Below are 20,736 nucleotides of genomic sequence, written 5' to 3'. Positions count from 1 at the left end.
CAAGTCTATAAAAATAAGTCTATAAAAATCCATTTAAAAAAGTACTTAATTCTTTCACCAAAACATATCTAGGCTTGCATCTTAGATGTGCCTTCTGGCAAATTATAGCTGAACTCTGAGGTCTCCTTTTTAAGAAAATCCTCTTCTAAACACTTCATTATGAAACTGCATAACTGGGAATATGAAATATCTTCATATGAAACCAACAATAATGATAATAATAATATTAAAGTGTGGCGACACATAATGCCAAGACTAAAATTAAACAACAGTTTGAAATTTTTCCTTTCCTGGTGCACAGTTCTTGAAGAGATAAACATTCAGATTTTGAACTGCGCGTCACTAAAAACCAAGAACTTCCTGGCGAGTGCTAACATTGAACAAGAAGGAGGAAGTGGCATCAGGTCTGGAACCATTATGTTAATAGTTTCACTAATTTATGGATTTTTACAGGCTACTGACAGTCCCATTTCCACCGAGTGGTTCAGGTCGGAGCTGAACCATGTTTTTAGTGTCAGAATGGTTCATTTTCACCGGCAGAATGACAGGTGGAACACTTATATTGACGAGAGCGTATACATGGTGTCCGCGGCTTCTTCACTTGACACGGACACAAAACTGAATATTTTCAGATTTTTTATTGTTTTCTGGATCACGGGATAATGCCGTTCATCAGCCACAATAACAGATTACAGCTGGTGCTGTAACCTGCCGGCACCAAACACCGTGTGATGAATGGACATTTTTTCAGCCAAGACAGAAGGAATGATTTGCAGATGTCATTTTGTAAAAGTGGATAAGTTTAAAGATGATCTCACTGAAATGGACAGGTAAGACTATATTATTTACTTCTTATGTGAATGGTTTTAATATTTAATAATAATGTGTTACGCTACTAATGTACAGTACATTAAATGTATTCAAGAAGGAAACGATATTTATTTTAAAAATAGTTGATATTTTCAGTCCCTTGTGACTATTGTTTCTAAGGAAAAAAAAAAACAAATAAAAAATCCACACTTCCTCATCACTATTTTTCTGATGTAACAGATAGTAAAACTATTTTTGTTTATCATTTGATTACGACCAAAGACCTAGCAAAAAACCAAACAAACAAAAACAAAACAGTTTATCATCTCCACCCATGCCGAAATCGCCTGCATTATTTATTTACTTATTTATTTTTATAATCACCATTCTTTGTTCTGAACTCTGCCAATATCATCACTGTTGTCAGACTGAAGGTTTTCCTCCAAAGTTTGTTGTCATCGAAATAAGGCTCAGAACCATAATGCTGTGTCCCCCACAGCTGCTTCAGAAACACCTTCAGACTGGACTTAAAAAAAACAAAAAAAACGCTCCACACTAGAAAAAAAAGGACGAAAACGGCTCAACCGCCGTCGTGTTTACAATTAATTTAGACTTGAATCAGCAGGTCCCGTTCTTGTGATGATGTAGCAACAATATGGCCACGGCGGAGGGCTGAAATAAAGTGCAGGCTTCAGACAGCTTTAGTTTATCCTTCACCTGTGCACTTATCATTGACTTTTATTGTTCAGGATTTTCTTTTAAATATCAACATTTTATCATTTTTAGTGATTATTTGTGCACCTTTTTTGGTGTCACCTACACTTTAAAGCAAACAGAGCTCTGGTATTGGAATAATATCGTGTTGACAGATACCTAAATTCAGGTATTGGGATCGGATCGGAAGGGAACAAATGTGGATTGGTGCATCCCTACCATGTGTGATGATTTCTTTGATGGTGTAGCATTTACATATTTAATCTTGGAAATCATTCTACAAGTGGATGAGTGCCCTGTTCAGTTTTTTTCATTTTGTATTTTGTGGAGATGGAGCTTAGTGTTGCTGGTAGGTATTATTTTTAATTTTACTTTCAGAGAGTCTGTTTGATTTTGAATCTTGATGTGAAATCTGAAATTTCAAAGGCCTCTATTATCTAAACTACACTGCAACACTTGACAAGTTGAATTTTTACTTAAAAAATGTAATAACCATGCTAGTTTATTTTACATGAAAAAGTACTTGTCCTTGTCTTTGCCCAGGCAATCAGTTTCCACATTTTTTCCATGTAAAAACAAGTTGTCAGGTTTTACAGCATAAGAGTAATTAACAGCTAATCTTTTGCATGGTGAGTAATCTCGAATAGACCAACCTTCAGGAATTTTTCTAACAACATCTGAGGAGGTGACCTGGGGAGGTTCCTGAAATGTAGGTGAATTGACACGAAATGACCCTGTGACACCAACAGTTTTGGTTCACAAACTCAACATTTGAGCTCTGTGATCAAGTACAGGAAGAAATTATGAAATCACTCAATGGACTGTAAAAAAATTATACCATCACCTTGTATTGTTTTTCTGCAAGAAATGCTGTCATTAACTTCAAGGTCAGTGTGCAGTTAAAAGAGAGTGCTTCTCAAACTTAATGAGCTGTTGGACTTTATTGATTGAAATGAAACATGGTACCAAAAATGCAGTTGTCAAATTAGGCAGTGGTAATAATTATAACACTCTCCTAATAAAGAAGTCTCTCATGGAATGTGGTAAAAGATGTTGATTGCTCCCAGTCTGCTGTGTCTAAAATGTGGTGAAAAAATAACATAGGAAGGTTATTGAAAGAAAATATACCAAGGAAGAGGTCAAAGTTTCAGGATAGAAAACTTAAACAATATGCCTTGAAAATAGAAAATGCGCGACAAAACAAATGAAAAACAAATGGGCGGAAACTGGAGGCAGTGTTTTGAAAGACAACTGTAAGAAATTGGCTGAATGAAATGGGATTTACATATAGAACAGCCAAAAGAAAAACAGCATTAACAGAAGAAGAAAGTAAGGTTCCAGTGGACAAAGGAGAAACCATCATGGTTTGTGGATGATTGGATGAAAGTGATATTCAGTGATGAAGCATGAATCTGCATTGGTCAATGGCTATGTTTACATGCCGTTAATATTCGGGATAAGGTCAATATTCCGGTTTCTGAATCATTAGGAATAACCCGTTTACATGCTTAAGCAGAGTTACTCCTGTATACATGGTCATTGGTATCATTTGGAATATCTCTATCTAAACAGCGACGCACATCTTCCACCAGTGCAAATCCTGCTTCACGTAACTTTTTAGCCACCTTCTTGTAAATATCGCTATCTCTGTACTTTCTACCATCAATAAAAGACATTATATTCATGTCTTTCACTATACTAATGAAGTACTCGGTTTCCTCCTCGCTCCAAAAGTGTGGTGCTGTGCTGCCACGTCTGGATTTCCTCGTGCTTGTTTACCTCTGCTTCTGTGGTGTCCAGTGGGTTGCGTGTGCCGCATACAAGTAGTTGCCGTACTCAAAACACCAAGATTCCTTGTGGATAGGACATGCGCAGAACACAAACTAATGGTCCTTTCTATGGGGATATTCCGATGCGCGTTTATATGACCTGATATTCGGGTTACAAAAGGAGTAACCCAGGGGTCATATTCGGGTTTTTAAAAACCGGAATATGAGATATTTGGGTTTTTGCAGGTGTTTACATGGCCGTGTGCAACCAGGTTATTGCTAATATTCCGGTTATGAAAGGGTTATTAAAGGGTTATTGGCTGCATGTAAACGTAGTCAATGACATGAGACTGGAACTTTGTCTAGTGTTGTTGTATTGAACATATAAATGTTTTTTTCTGAAGCAGCTGTGGAGGACACAGCCTTATGCTTTTGAGCCTTATTTAGAACTACAATGAGGGAGACTAAAACCTTGGAGGAAACCCTTCAGTTTGACAACAGTGACGATGTTTATTGGCAGAGTTCAGAACACAGAATGGTATTTATAAAATAAATAAATAATGCAGGCAATTTCGACATGCAGTAGATGCTATTTTTTTTCCCCAGCTCTGTAGTCATAATCGACTGATTAAAAAAAAAAGTTTTTTACTGTCCTTGACATCAGAAGAACGTGATGAGGAAGTGTGGATTTTCTTTTTTTTTTTTGCTTAGAAAAAAGTACATACATTTCAAATCTGAAATGACATGAGGGACTGAAAATATCAGTTACTTTTAAAATAAATATTGTTTCCTTTTTGAATGCAGTTAATGTACTGTGCCTAACATGTTATTATTAGATATTAAAACCATTCACAGAAGGAGTAAATTATATAGTCTTACCTGTCTGTTTCAGTGAGATCATCTTTAAACTTATCCACCTTTACAAAACAACATCTGAAAATAATTAAATTCTTTCTGTCTTGGCTGAAGAAATGTCCATTTCTCACACGGGAGTTTGGTGGCAGATTACAGCGCTGGTTGTAATCACAGATTACAGCCGGCGATCTAATCTTTGCTCTTAACGAGCTGCTTTGCGCTGCAAGTTAAAAGACTCCCAAATTTCCTCATCTGCTCATAACGTCTCACGTGACAAAATTATGCTATGATCCTCAAAACAATAAAACAAAGAAAAAAATCTGAAAATACTCAGTTTTGCCTCCGTGTCAAGTGGAGAAGCTGCAGACACCGTGCAAGTGCACGCTCATCAATATAAGTGTTTCCACCTGCCAATCAAAAAAAATTCTTTGAGCGAGACTGAACCGTTCTCACACCGAAAACACGGTGCAGCTCTGAGCCGAACCACTTAGTGGAAACAGGGCTGTCAGTAGCCTGTAAAAATCCATAAATTAATCCATAGAGTAATGGTGCTATTAAGACAATAGTTCTTGTTCCTTTGTCACTTCCTCTTTCTTCTCCAATGTTGTGAGTGGGCCGGACGTTCCTGGTTTTTAGTGGCGCGCGGTTCAAAATCCCAATATTTATCACTTCAGCAAATGTGCACCAGGAAAGGATAAATTTCAAACTGTTGTTTAATTTTAGTCTCAAATATTCAATAAAACATGGCGTAACGTGTCACCTACACTTTAAGGCTTTTGTTCAGTAAGGGCAAATGAAGTCAATGGCTTGGTCAGCAAACAATGTCCATCTCAAACTAACTGAGAATCTGCAGTGGGAACTCACAATATTGGTGCATGACAAGACTTCATTCGGAAATGCTGATCTGTGGAGCGCTATTCACGAAAACTGGAACCAGCTTGCTGGAGAATACAAGCAGCTTTCCCCACTCACAGATGGTTGCTTTCAACACTTGAGGTGGGTTGGTTCTAGGGGTGTCATAGATCACAATTTCACAGTTCGAATCATGGCTTTAAGTCACAGAAAGGATCAGGTCAGGAAAAGAAAAGGTTGATATAAATATCACTGCCTTCAGTTTTTAAAAATTACTTAAAGAACAATGAAAACAAGGTGTACAAAGTTTAGATAATATTTTATGGTCCAATTTAGTTCTTACAGTACTTTAAATTGCAACATGAGCAGTACTAGTGAATAAAAATAGCCCCTGTCAAAGTCATAAAAAGTAATTTAAAAAGAAATAAAATAAAGCAGACCTGAAGTTACAAATTATTTTTCAAAAACCTGAGGGTCTCTGCATTGTCTGGTGTAACAATAATAAATGAGCATAAATCAGCATAAATTAGTTAAACAAATTACAAGGCTGGAAGAACTCCATAGCCCTCAGCTGAGGGCAGCACGACACACACACACACACACACACATACACACACACACACTGATTGAGCAGTGAGGGAGAGAGAGAGAGAGAGCAGTGCACACATTTCTTTCTTATCTGTCTTATATTTAGTAATTATTGGTGTGCTTGACCACAACATGCATTTAGCTTCGCGTGCCGTCTCTACCGCACCACGAGAGACTCACACTGGTTGCTTTGCCTCATTCATGTGAATGCACAGCTTTTTTCCCCGCTCTACACTTTCACTTTTACCCAATTACTTTAAGCACAAGTCACTACAACAACAAATCTGCACTTCACTCTGTTATTTAAACTTTGCATTTAATCTATGAATCACGTGTGCTGAACACCAAGAAGCGGTCTGTACAGACCTGGGATCAAGTGTGATCCATGATATCGCTTTCCAGTTGTGTGCTTTGGTGCTTGTCGTCCAAGACTCGGTAAGGAAAAGCGCTGTGACCCACAGATGTCTTATTGATCTTAGGTACACACAGCAGTCTGAGGGGCAGAGGTGGTGGCCAAGAGGCTAGGTGGGTTTGTTTCCTTTGTGGGAGGTACCTGTTCCCCAATATGGAGATGCATCAGGAAGAACCTCCGGCATAAAACTTGTGCCAAATCAACATGCAGAGCCACCTTGTTCTGCTATGACGAACCCGAGTGAAAATAATGTAAATGCCGAAGTGACTTACTTTAATTTTACACACAGCATTCTGAGAGAGCAGAGCACAGGTTGTTACATAAAGCTGGGTTTACACTGTGCACGTTTTGGCCCTTTTTGTGTTGATTTTCACTCATACGAGAATTTTTTGGATCGTGCCGTGTCGAGTTTCAGCTTAATCGTGCCTCCTGCATCGTGCTGCGAGCTGCGTTTAACCTCTGACGACCACCTCCCCATCAGCAATCGTATGGTCAGATGAAAATCAAACCTGTTTGATATTCTGGTCGGCCCTCGTGAGGGGATCGCACTGTAGAAGCTACGAGCGTCAACAAGCTGATTTACCCCAAACTCTCGCACTACGCATGTGCAAACACCAATGCAGAATTGGAGAGAGTATACACAGTGATCATCTCTTTGGGAGAGAGATCATCTCTTTCGGAGAGCAGCTTCTGTTTCTTTTTCTCCCTTATTCTTCAACTCATGTAAAGTTTTGTATTGTTTTTTGTTTTTGTTGTTGTTAAAACTTTGATGTCTCCCATTGAGAGTTTTTGTAAAAATAAGAAATCTAAATAAAGTTTGAAAAGGAAAAAATAAAAAGCTTCTGTTGATGTTTTGCGTCCGGAAACATGAGTCTGACGTGTGGTTTTTGAATGTACAGTGTGAGTAGTCAGATCGCATCAGAGCATTGGGCCGTAAAGTGTAAGAACATAAATCGTGCGCTCTGAACTTTTACACCCTGCAGTTTTGTCGTACAGTTTGAGCTGGAGCCGAGTAGAACGATTGAAGATGTCGTACAGTGTCTGCCCAGCTTAAGGTATTACCACATCCACCATGAAGGACGGCACTAGCACATTTCAAATTTTATAAGTTAACAGTAATGCACGTCATGAATGCCACGAAGTATACATCCTTGGCCGCTGATCACGAATGTGATCAGAGGTGTCAGGTGTCCTCAGGAACTGCTGCAACCTGTTACCACGCGTTATGATTAATGGAACGTATTGGTGGAGCATTATCAGGGACCATTGCACACGGTCAAGAATAATGTTCCGTGTTGTTGCACGCTGTTGCGTGCTGTCGCATGTAACAGCGCATCGTTAAGTTCTGTCATGTTGTGAACGAGGCGAATTGTCTCCACACACACACCCATATTCATCCAACCGTCAATTGCTGAATAATTCAGATTGCTCCAGTTTGTTCCTCAAAATCCACAGCAGAACTTTGTGACTGCATGTTTAGTTGGACTCTGTACCATGGAGTGGCACAGAAAGGAGGAGGAGATGGCAAGAGCCAGATGTGTGGTTTCACGCGGCTCTCATCTCGCGCGTTTTCCCAAACATCAGGCACATGCAGCAGGTGGAACACTGAGGAGCATTGGAACGAGACTTTTAGCCAACTTGGCATCACTGTCCTTCAGCATACTGCAGCAATGAAACTGAATGTGGTGCAGCAGGGTTTAATTGTGCACACGTCAGAGAAGAACACTGTCATGCTCTATTAAGGATCACCACTAATCAAGATGGATCAACACGTTCAGTTGCGATCTCCACGACATGAGGCAAAATGAGGGTGGTGTGTGACATTCATGGAATTTTTTTTGACAGCCAAAAAACATGCTCCACAAAAATCACGAATATCACACACCATCACGCACTATTAAGAAACCTATTCAGATGCGTTAAGTCACGTTAAGAATGTCAGGAATGTGCCAAAAATTATGCAAATATGACATTCGTAACAAGTTTTGCCTATGTGTACCTTAAAACGTACCTTAAGACTTGAAAATCTGATCTCACATTAACAGGAGACCAATGAAAGTGAGACTGAAATAGGGATAATATTGTCAAATATCCTCCTAGTTAACTCTAGAGACCTCTGTGTGGATATGTCGGAAAACACGGATGGTCAGGCAACAGCTGATGCTTTTTTTTTTAGTTGAAGATGAACCAGAGGGTCCTGGTGCCTTCTGTCAGCCAGTCAGCAGCTCTGGAGTTGCAGAACCTGGTCACAAACAATCAGGGCAGATTCAGGCTGCAGGACCGTGACAGAAGTCATTGTCTCAAAGAATTCAGGTCATCACAAAAACCTGAGTTGGAGCAGCAACATACTTATTCGTTTATTTTTTTTTAACTATTTGCTTTGATTAACCCCCCCGGGAAAAATATAAAAGATCTATTGGGCAAACGTTTTTAGTTTTAGTATAATTTACTGAAGTCTTCAGAAAAACAAAAAAAACAAAACTATTTTCGTTAACTTGAACATGAGAAAGTGTTGACCATAATTTCCAGAGGGTGATGAGGCATCTTACAGATCAACACCTCTGGAAGCCTGTAATTTTGCTCGCAGCAGTTTATTTCTGTTAAGTGGAAAATTACCTTTTTTTTTCCCTTTGCCACACAGGCTGTGTTACTGGCTGTGTCAGTTTGTTGGTTTGCTGTTGCTTTGTTGGCATAATCACTAAAAACTAGGGGTAGGCAAACATAAAAAATCTTAATCGCATTAACTCAATGACTTTCTGTGATTATTCATGATTAATCGCATGGTATATGTGAAACCCAAAAATGAATTCAAAAGCCGCTTAAAAGCACAGTTTTATTTGAAAATGTAAATGAACATTGCATAAATTTAAAAACGTAAATTTCAACTGAAACACACTAATGAAATCAAATATAAAACCACTGGCAGGTCATTTGTTATCCTGTTTCATATCAAAATAACAATATTCATGTCCATGACTAAATGTACTAATGTATTTGTTTTAATATATTTAGATTTTGTTGTGATTTGGCACTTTATAAGCCAATTAAATAGAATTGAAATTGAACATTTTATTGAGTCTTAAAGTAAATAAATATGAATTTGGTCACTGGATCCTTAAACTTTGTACACAATAAACTCTACATGGTGAATCCTTGATCTCTGGACATAACAAAATCTGTAGTTTTTGTCAAAAGCATTTCCTTTCAGACATTATTGGCATGAATGTGTTTCCATATATCTGAGCTGAGCTTAGAGCTGCTGTGCTTCACTTCAGGATGTAATTTGAAAAGAAAATACAGCACGTTTCATTTTGGGAGGAAAAAAACCTTTTAGCCGATTGTAGTTTCTTGTCTGTATTACATTTGGAAAGAGGTGTCATTTTATTTAAAGCGGCGATTCATTTTGAAGTTATTAATTCCGACTGGACTGTCTCAGCCGCGCAGCATTTCGAGCTGTGTGAACGGAACGGAGGACGATTCTCGTTTCTTGACAGCAACAAGACAAGAGTCCCAGTTAGTGACTTTAATCCACACAAAAGTGACTGACGATATTTTAATGGCTTTGCGAGGGGTTAAGAAGCGGCTTGCCGTTTCTGAAGAGCACTGAATCAAAGAACCAACGAGCTACTGGATCGAAGCATTGCTTCAATGGTTCATGGTTTCAAAGTGGAGCCGCGCTGCAGAAATAGTTTATTACAGACCAAACCCTGAATATCCGACTTTATTTGTATGTCCGTATGACTCTGAAACTCGGAAAAATCCGTATAATTTACGGACTATAGGTTGACATGAAAAGCTGTGTTCACCGCGGGGACACGTTCGGCTAGTCGAGATTATTCAAGATTTTTTTTTTTTACCGATGACGAACGATGCGTAAAAAAAAATTTGACCGATCGGTCCAAACCAGTCTGGATCCGGGCCTGATCCTGTAGAACTTTGTACTGAAAATGTCCATTCAAAAGTTCAGCTTCTTTCTGCATTTTGTTGTTGTTTGTTGTGCATTGCATAGCCTGTACTTTTCTCGATCCTCGTGTCGTTTTCTGTGTGAACTCAGCTATCAGCAGGAAGCAGCAGCATAAGCTCGCCCCCGACTGATGCTTTCAAAATAAAAGGCAACGAGCAACAGTCATAAAAGGCTTAAAAAAACAAAAAACGCAGCGTTAAGGGGAGGAACAAAATTGTCGGCAATAATGACCTCAATAATTAACGCAACGTTAGCACGTTAACGTTGCCCAGCCCTACTAAAAACCTAATAACTCAGTTTTCAACAGACTCAATAAAGACACTGTGTGGCCAGGAATGGAAAACATTCAATCTGGGACTGGATCAGCAAAAAAGAGCTGCATCCAGGAAATGCCCGTTTATTTATTTATTTGTTTGTTTGTTTTTTCCTGGCAAACATCAAGCTTATCAAGGTTATATTTGGAACCAAATATAAATAAATAAATAAAATAAACATGTAACTTGTTACATGAAGTGATTTTCACATAATGTGATAAAATGGTTACAGAGAAACACTTCAGTTTGTGGGTGGAGCCAGTAAATAACAATGCAGCTTGTGTGAGAGCTTTCACCACCAGGCCTGTCTGCAGTATTCATGACTAAACCCTGATTTATGCTTCTCTGTCTTCGCGGCTCCATCCCCTGTCCAAGCCCCTCTCCATAGCCTCATGTGCACCTCCCAAAAATTGACACTACACGTTGAAATGATGGAGACTGCAAAGGTTGTGATTACTCACTTTTCTGATTTCACTCCTTCCTCTCCCGTCACATTTATGCTGAATGAGCCTGAATGCCGTCTGACTGTAAATTCGACCCACGTTTGGGTGTCGAGGTGCATTCGAAAACGTTGGACAGCATTCACCCTGAAGAGTCGGACACAGTCGTATGGCCAGCCCAAATGTACAGCACATACACTCAGATGTTGAAGTGTGTCCGAGGTAGAAAAATATCAAATGGCGGTCGAAGTGCAATCTGACGGCATTTGAAGCATTGTGATCGCGTTCGAGGGGCAGTTCGAAATGATCCGCCACGTTGAATCCTGGCCAAATGTCCCAACTGTGCCTGAACGCACCACGACTGCACCTCGAGTGCTGCTTGGAATATATTTCTTCGATCCGCAATCGGACCTCACTTATACGGCATTGTAAGTGCATTCATCATATTCTCACAGCTGTATAGGTAATCCTAATGTGTTCCACCTACATTTTTACTGCATTCGGAGGCTAATGCGCACAGCATGTGCACGGATCATTCCGTTTGTGGCACGCATGCGATTACATTTCAGTCATTGATCAAAAGAGGAACATTTGGCAGAAAAGTCTGCAAATGACCAACATTACAACACGGAGTCGAAAAACTACAAAAATGCTCAACTGACCCGCAGTTTATGGGGGGAAATTACACGTAACATTGGTTTTGAGGTTGATGATTATATAAAGAAGTGGACCTCATTGAGCGACAACTTGGTCTAGAAAAAGGAAAAAAAAGAAAAGAAAAAACAGAGGTGGTGGTGCAGGTGGAAAGAAAGTACCTGCCTTGTTCTTCATGTTGTGCCCCTACTATTCTCACTGTAAATTACATTACGACACCCACCAACGTAACAGAGAACTTCGAAAGGGTCACGCCCATGTCAGCGTCATTGCTTTGCCACGGAGTTACGGAGTTGTAGAAGCATAAATCAGGCTTAACTCACGCTCATAATCCAGAAATCCAGATGGAGCGTGGTGCTCTGTCACCCAGAAGTTCATAAGGTGGGTGAATCTAGTATACAATTAATTATCCATATAAAGTTTGGGGAAAAAAAATCAGAGAGGGGATATAGACTTTGTTCAATCCAATCCAATCCACTTTATTTGTAAAGCACATTTAAACAGACTCAAGTCTCCAAAGTGCTGCACAGCAAAAGCACAGACACGCAAAATAGTAATAATAACAATAAAATAGATAAGATAAAATAATATCTAAATAAATAAAACCATGATAAAACAATAAATTTCAATAAAATAAAAATAAAATAAGACACAAGGTATCACATTCATTCTTATAGCATCACATTCAGTGATGCTATAAGAAACAGAGTTCACAGCTCTGTTGTAAAAGTCCGGGTCATACGTTATAGTGGTGAAAGAAAAACTAGATGATATGATAAATATCACAATATGTATGTAGCGATTCAATACATATCACAATGCATTATTACATACCTGTTCACAGTAATTATGCAGAAATGTGATCAGTGGTGAACATTGAACATTAAAAGCACACTTTATTCTAAGATATAAGGTGTAATCTTTGACATTATCTGTTTCCTGTTTTCATATTTTATAACTCATTTATGCTTCTTCAAGAGTTCATTCTTTCTTATGTGCAGTAGGTAACTTTTAATGGCATCAAGATATAATCCAATACAATTCAACATATGCTGACCATATGATTATCATGATGTGCAATGTATTGCTCCACCCCTTTTTTATACATTATCCACAGGGGTGTGTTGGACATTAGCAGTCAACTATAATTAAATTTAGCCTGTTTTGTTTGTTTGTTTTTTCTTTGTCAAAATCATACTTTATAAGAAGTACTGGCGTTCATTCCCCTCACAAATGATTATTTTTGATAAGGTTTCTTCTTAACACTGGAAGGCATCTTTTATCAACTTAAGGTAAAACTCTCATACTGAATTTCACTTTTTTTGCTGTGAAATCCCCCAGCGTATATGGCATATACAGTACACTGCTTCTGAGTCGAGGAAATTGACTTTTAGATGGTCCATACTTCAGTGCATTGGGCTGAGCACCGGTAAACACAAATACGTTGAGCTTGGTTTCCTTTTAAGAGGGTGTTGCAGGTCTGCTATTTCACTCCAGTGCTTCAACATCTACACTGAATTTTCTTTCAAGGTGCTGTTATTTGTCCAGCCCAACATCAGGAGACATGTCAGTGGACTTTACATTGTGCACGGTACACCAAACAACACCCTGGAGTTTTGGAATGAGAACACCCCCGATAGATGTGTAATCCTGCAGTTATACAGAAGCATTAAATCGGTAACAGAAATACAACATAAAATGTGCAAATAGAAGTTGAGAAAAGTAACTGCAGATTTTGGCCAGGGAAAAAGACAGATGTGTTTGTGTCCTGAGGATTACAACCTTGGTCAGAGTAAGCAGACGCCACAAGCTGTCAGTGACTTGCTGCAACCAGACAAACCTGAAGATACTGATAAATGAAAGATCTGTGTAATAAATATTATTTTTTTTTAAATTGCAACAATTTCAAAAATATGTTTTTCATGTAGTCATTATGTCGGGTGGTGGAAGGAGTACTTCGAGGATCTCCTCAATCCCATCGTCACGTCTTCCGAAGAGGAAGCAGAGACTGGGGACTCAAAGGCGGACTCATCCATTACCCAGGCCGAAGTCACCGAGGTGGTTATAAAGCTCCTTGGTGGCAAGGCTCCTGGGGTGGATGAAATCCGTCCTGAGTACCTTAAGTCTCTGTATGTTGTGGGGCTGTCTTGGCTGACACGCCTTGCAACATCGCGTGGCGATCGGGGACAGTGCCTCTGGATTGGCAGACCGGGGTGGTGGTCCCTCTGTTTAAGAAGGGGGACCGGAGGGTGTGTTCCAACTATAGGGGGATCACACTCTTCAGCCTCCCCGATAAGGTCTATTCCAGAGTACTGGAGAGGAGAATTCGACCGATGGTCGAACCTCGGATTCAGGAGGATCAGTGTGGTTTTCGTCCTGGTTGCGGCACACTGGACCAGCTCTACGCGCTCCATCGGGTGCTCGAGGGTTCATGGGAGTTTGCCCAACCGGTCCACATTTGTTTTGTGGATCTGGAGAAGGCGTTCGACCGTGTCCCTCAGGGCACCCTGTGGGGAGTGCTCCGGGAGTACGGGGTCCAGGGTCCTTTGTTAAGGGCTATCCGGTCCCTGTACGACCGCAGCAGGAGCTTGGTTTGCATTGCCGGTAGTAAGTCAAACCTGTTTCCAGTGCACGTTGGCCTCCGCCAGGGCTGCCCTTTGTCACCGGTTCTGTTCATTATTTTTATGGACAGAATTTCTAGGCGCAGCCAGGGTGTAGAGGGGGTCTGGTTTGGGAACCACAGAATCTCGTCTCTGCTGTTTGTGGACGATGTGGTTCTGTTGGCTTCGTCCAATCAGGACCTTCAGCGTGCACTGGGGCGGTTTGCAGCCGAGTGTGAAGCGTCTGGGATGAAAATCAGCACCTCTAAATCCGAGGCCATGGTTCTCGACCGGAAAAAGGTGCTTTGTCCTCTTCAGGTCGGTGGAGTGTCCTTGCCTCAAGTGGAGGAGTTTAAGTATCTCGGGGTCTTGTTCACGAGTGAGGGACGGATGGATCGTGAGATCGATAGATGGATCGGTGCAGCATCTGCAGTGATGCGGTCGCTGTATCGGACCGTCGTGGTGAAGAGAGAGCTGAGTTGGGGGGCAAAGCTCTCGATTTACCGATCGATCTACGTTCCGATCCTCACCTATGGTCATGAGATTTGGCTCATGACCGAAAGAACGAGATTGCGAGTACAAGCGGCCGAGATGAGTTTGCTCCGCAGGGTGGCTGGGCGCTCCCTTATAGATAGGGTGAGGAGCTCGGTCACTTGGGAGGAGCTCGGAGTCGAGCCGCTGCTCCTCCACGTCGAAAGGAGTCAGTTGAGGTGGCTTGGGCATCTTTGGATGGATGGATTGTCTGAGGTGTATTTCTGCTTAATTTGATGCATTTATCACCATTCTTGCTGTTTTTATCCCGTAACTCCATAGAATTCAGTCACAGATAGTCCAGACGATACCTTTTTGGAATCTTTATGATCAGGCAAATAATGTGGAATATTTTTCAATATGATTGGAGCATCTTTTAATTTTGACCTCTGTGTAATTCTTCAATTGACCCCTACCTGACCGCCGATTGAAAATTCAAGTGGCCAATCGTTTTTTTTTCAAAAGAGGATTGTCTGAGGACAACAATGGAGGAGTCACTCGGGAGGAGCTCGGAGTCAAGCCGCTGCTCCTCCACGTCGAAAGGAGTCAGTTGAGGTGGCTCGGGCATCTTTTCCGGATGCCCCCTGGACGCCTCGCTGGAGAGGTGTTCCGGGCACGTCCCATTGGGAGGAAGCCCCGGGGAAGACCCAGGACATGCTGGAAGGATTACATCTCTCGGCTGGCTTGGGAACGCCTTGGGGTTCCCCCGGAGGAGCTGGGGGAGGTGTGTGTGGATCGGGAGGTCTGGGCAGCTTTGCTTGAGCTGCTGCCCCCGCGACCCGACTCCGGATAAAGCGGAAGAAAATGGATGGATGGATGTTGTCATTATCGGTTGTTTTGAGTAAAACTTTGAGAGAAAAAAATTATTTACTCCATTTTGGAATAAGGCTGTAACATAACAAAATATGGAAAATGTGAAGTGCTGTGAATACTTTCAGGGCGCACCATATGTTACACTTGGTGCCTGACCTTGGTAGTCTAAAATGCAGTTCAAACTACATAAAATTACAGTATTTGTAATTTCACGATGGTTGTTAAGAAGTGAGGTGATTTAAGCCTGTGCCAGAACATCCTTTCTGTTAACCTGTGTCACTTCCTATTTTTCCATTTTTCAGGAAAAAGACGATGGATTTCCTGGCGATCTGCTGGTTAGACAAAAAGGAAAGAAAGCCACCATTCAGGCCACAGATGATTACGCCCAGAGGGTCAACATCAGTGCTGACTCCAGCCTGCTCATCACCCATGCCTCCCTGAAGGATCAGAAGACCTTCACGTGCATGGTGGTGTCAGAAACCAACCTCATGGAGTTCCCTGTTTCTGTTGTTGTTTACAGTAAGTTCTCCATTTACCGAAACAAAAGAAGAAACCACACAAAGAAGGAAACAAACAAACAAAAACTCAACTATAAAGATTTTAAATTTTGAAAAAAAAAAAATCTGGTTTGTGTCTATATTTTAGGATTTCATAACAGTTGAACATTTTATAAGATTTATTCTTATAGTTTGCAATCAAGATAATCCATTTGTTAAAATTATATAAACATTTTGCTTCTTCATTCTGCTTTTGTTTCACAAAAACACTTCCAAACAGAGAATCGCAGGCATATAACACTTGGTCGACAAAGAAGGTGAGGATGCATTTGACATTTGGAGGCAGTTTTGCAAACAAGCAGCCTTGTTTCAAAGACATTAAAACTCAAACTTATCCACACTATATTTTTTTTCCACTTGCAAAAACTGCCCATGTGCTGCCTTTTATTGGGCTTTGCAAACTCAAGCGTGAAATAGGACATGAGGAGATGAACTGTTATGGAGTATTAGATTGTAGTTAACAGGGGGCAAGTTAAAATGATGTCTTCCAGCTTGAATTTTAACAATGCAGTAAGTTTGCAGCTAAGCATTTAGATGAAATGAGCTTTGAACTTTCCCTTTACCTAATCCATCTGTGTGCCCTCACAGGGCCCTCAGTTCTGCACAGACTGATGTCAGTAGTATGTTTGAAAGCAGGAAATCTAAAAGCTGATTTGAAAGACTTGAGTTTTCTCTTTTGTGTTTTCAGAGAGACCAGCGGGGCTTGTAGTTACAGACGTGGCCAAAGGTTTGCAGAAGGACAAGCTAACAGAGGTAAGATTTACATCGGGGCCTGGTTTCATAAAGCAGTTTAATCTTGTTTAGTTTAATAAACTCACTTTGTTGACTAATTTTTTGACGTTAGTTGTTGCACAAAGCACTTAGTCGGCTAAAGTTTCACATTACTCGAATAACGTTTTTAGCCTGGTACTGAGGAGACTAATCTTATTTTAGTCAGCAAAACTTCAGCGTCTTACCTCAAAAAACGGCGGCTATCATGTACCAACACGATGGAACACTCAAGAGCACCCCTACATCGCTTGTATTCGTTCAAAAGGAGAGCTTCCTCTGCTTTTGGCCATGGTTGCAGCAGACGAAGACAGTCATGATGTGTTTGTGACAGTTCTCACATTAGCCACCAGATGTCGCTGTTACAATGAGCAACGTTGTGTGCACAAAAAGACTTGACAGAAGTGTAGAAGAAGAAACTGATGAATGGAAGTGCTATGCTAAGAGCTAAGTATGTCATTCTGCAGTTTGTATGGGAAACGTTAATAAAGCCAGTTAATGGAACAAAGGCTGGATAGTAAACCAAACCGGAAGTAAACCAAACTGTCCTGCATTGGAGCTGCCCCTTGGCAACAGCATGTGCGAGGCCGTTATGCCAGTGAAAACTGTCGACTAAGGTAAAACGGCTAATCTTAGAAATAATCTTAGAAGAATATTAGAAAAGGATGATTAGACAGATAATGTTGGATGACTAAATGTAGTTGACTAAGTAAGTTTAGTGGACTGAAAGGTTAGACCATGCACAGGAGTTTTAGTTTTGATATTGTGCATTGGAAGTGCTTTTTGGTTTGTTTGTTTTTTTAAGATGTCATGTATTTGCTGGTAACTACACAGGTGTGTCTAAATGCATTTTTTTCCTACTGTGCAGAGTTTGTCCTGCTGTCTATTTTGATGTGCAAACTGCCACTCCTTGGGAAAAAAAAGATTTCAGTCTGTTATTCTTAAGGAGCTTTGGAAGAATTAGCTGTTAAACTTTAATTTCATACTCCTGTTTTGACACGTTTTCTTAGGTCAAAGGTCAAGGGAATCACCTATATTATTCTCTTTAATAAAGAAAAAAAATAACTTAGCAACTTGTACTACAGAACACTGAGAACAGTGTGTTGATTGATATTAGTGCTGCTAGGCAGAGACGTCTGGATGACAGGGTGATTAATCATAGTGAAATAGACGTCTTTCTGTGATTTTTGACCCATCCTCCTCCTCCTCTGATTTGCATATTGGCAAGGTGGCTAAGAGTGCCCATTTTCATTTGTGTACTGGTACTTCAAAAGGTTCCTTCACTCACTCAGAAACTGTCACAGGAGAAAGATTGCTTGTGCCTTATTTTTCAACATACTCTTGCTTAACTGCAATGCACTTGACCGATGTTCCTTTTCCAGAAGAAGCTCACATCCTGAGCCTCCAGATGCTTTGTTTCTGGGTGAGCGAGGCCAGTACCCTCATAATATTGCAAGGATTATACCATCCTGTCTGTGGCTGAGACACTACAGCCATTTCTTCCGCTGCAACTCAACCTACTTTCTGAATGTTGCCAACATTTACAGGAATAATTAATAATTCACCCTGTCGGGCATTGTGTTGCCATTGCAGTGAAGAACTCTGGGTACATGCAGCTATGTATGCAGTGACATAATCACAATCAACAGTTTTCAGCCACAGTGTAGATTTTGTCATTCAACCTCAATGACTCAAGTCCTCACTGGACTTCATCCACTGAGCAAACATGACATTTATCCTTCAAATTTTGCAGGTTGAATCAATTTTGACACCCTCATGAATTGTGAGGCTCACCCTGTTGGTGGCAGTAATGTGCACACTTTGGTTGCCAGCTACTAATAAACTCCACAGAAGAAGTATTTAAGTTATGTGAATCTTACGGGAATTTCCGTAAGTCCTTTTTTTTCTGTCCGTGGCAACATTTTCTTTTTTTCTTGTTCCCAGTTTAAAAAAAAAAGTGCTCAAGACCATCTTAGACTGTTTAAATGTCATTTTAATGGTGAAATGATCATTAACATTAATTGATAACTTATAAGTGCTTCCTGTCAGTAGTTTCCCTGTCTGTATCAGTTATTTTTGCTGGCCATGAATATTGACCCTGGAGATGCACCACACTATATATCAGTAAACAAACACATTTCAATCTGCATCAAAGCCATCGACACACACACACACACACACACACACACACACACACACACACACACACACACACACACACACACACACACACACACACACACACACAGAGTACCTTCCCCATATGACTTGATGGTATTATTTTATTCATTATTTTATTTTTTCTGGCTCTCACTTCAGTACAGACTGAATCAGTGCTTCAAACTGTCCAACATCCAATACAGACTACTGCTCGGTGTGTTTCATATGGAGGTCATTATGTGGAGAAATAATTACAGTACTTGAATTTGTTTAGTTGATATTTTTTAAATAAGATTTCAAAGTGTAGTAGTAATACTACTAATAATAACAATGATAATAATAATTATAAAATGCCTTACTTGTGTGGTTCTGGGACTTTGTGTGTATGTAGCATGTCCACTGCAACTCGCGCAGAAGCTGGCACTTCACTCAACGGACAAACTGCAGCATACGCTTCTTGGACATGACATGTTACACCAATGAACTGTGCAACAAGCCACATTGATACAGATATATGTAATAAAATTCTCACACAGGACCCATTTTGTCATGCTGATGTTAGCCGTGAGCAGTGCGTGATGTACACAATGACACTGCATTCAGCACACTTAAACATTTAAATAATTAATCTCTAATTTAAGCACACAACTTTGTCATGATGTGAGCCACAGTGTGAAAATAAACTGGACACTTATATATTAATAACAAAAATACAGCCAACCTAAGAGGTGCATACTGCCACCTGCTGGATCTGAGTGTGTGGAATCATGACATTAATTATTCTAAGTCATTACAGCAGAGAAGGTGATCTAATAAAATGAAGAAAAAAAAAAATCCCTTTTAACAGGAAGAAACCTCCAGCAGAACCAGGCTCAGGGAGGGGCAGTCTTCTGCTGGGACTGGTTGGGGCTGAGGGAGAGAACCAGGAAAAAAACATGCTGTGGAGGGGAGCAGAAATCAATCACTAATGATTAAATGCAGAGTGGTGCATACAGAGCAAAAAGAGAAAGAAACACTCAGTGCATCATGGGAACCCCCCAGCAGTCTAAGTCTATAGCAGCATAACTAAGGGATGGTTCAGGGTCACCCGATCCAGCCCTAACTATAAGCTTTAGCAAAAAGGAAAGTTTTAAGCCTAATCTTAAAAGTAGAGAGGGTGTCTGTCTCCCTGATCTGAATTGGGAGCTGGTTCCAGAGGAGAGGAGCCTGAAAGCTGAAGGCTCTGCCTCCCATTCTACTCTTACAAACCCTAGGAACTACAAGTAAGCCTGCAGTCTGAGAGCGAAGTGCTCTATTGGGGTGATATGGTACTATGAGGTCCCTAAGATAAGATGGGACCTGATTATTCGAAACCTTATAAGAAGAAGAATTTTAAATTCTATTCTAGAATTAACAGGAAGCCAATGAAGAGAGGCCAATATGGGTGAGATATGCTCTCTCCTTCTAGTCCCTGTCAGTACTCTAGCTGCAGCATTTTGAATTAACTGAAGGCTTTTCGGGGAACTTTTAGGACAACCTGATAATAATGAATTACAATAGTCCAGCCTAAAGGAAATAAATGCATGAATTAGTTTTTCAGCATCACTCTGAGACAAGACCTTTCTAATTTTAGAGATATTGCGCAAATGCAAAAAAGCAGTCCTACATATTTGTTTAATATCCGCATTGAATGACATATCCTGATCAAAAATGACTCCAAGATTTCTCACAGTATTACTAGAGGTCAGGGTAATGCCATCCAGAGTAAGGATCTGGTTAGACACCATGTTTCTAACATTTGTGGGGCCAAGTACAATAACTTCAGTTTTATCTGAGTTTAAAAGCAGGAAATTAGAGGTCATCCATGTCTTTATGTCTGTAAGACAATCCTGCAGTTTAGCTAATTGGTGTGTGTCCTCTGGCTTCATGGATAGATAAAGCTGGGTATCATCTGCG

The 20,736-nt window shown here is 40.4% G+C and overlaps 1 protein-coding gene across 1 annotated transcript in view; it reads left to right on the top strand.

Moving 5' to 3' along the window:
* The window catches only part of alcama (activated leukocyte cell adhesion molecule a), a 434,306-nt gene that overhangs the window by 225,143 nt on the left and 188,427 nt on the right, over positions 1-20,736 (top strand). Inside the window, exons 3-4 of the mRNA XM_034178820.1 lie at positions 15,619-15,835; positions 16,562-16,626. Of these exons, the coding sequence (XP_034034711.1) occupies positions 15,619-15,835; positions 16,562-16,626 (282 nt within the window). The remainder of the gene's footprint in view (positions 1-15,618; positions 15,836-16,561; positions 16,627-20,736) is intronic.

The sequence above is a fragment of the Thalassophryne amazonica genome, chromosome 9 (genome assembly GCF_902500255.1).
Source record: "Thalassophryne amazonica chromosome 9, fThaAma1.1, whole genome shotgun sequence".
NCBI lineage: Eukaryota > Metazoa > Chordata > Actinopteri > Batrachoidiformes > Batrachoididae > Thalassophryne > Thalassophryne amazonica.
This window is presented reverse-complemented; position numbering and strand designations above follow the sequence as displayed.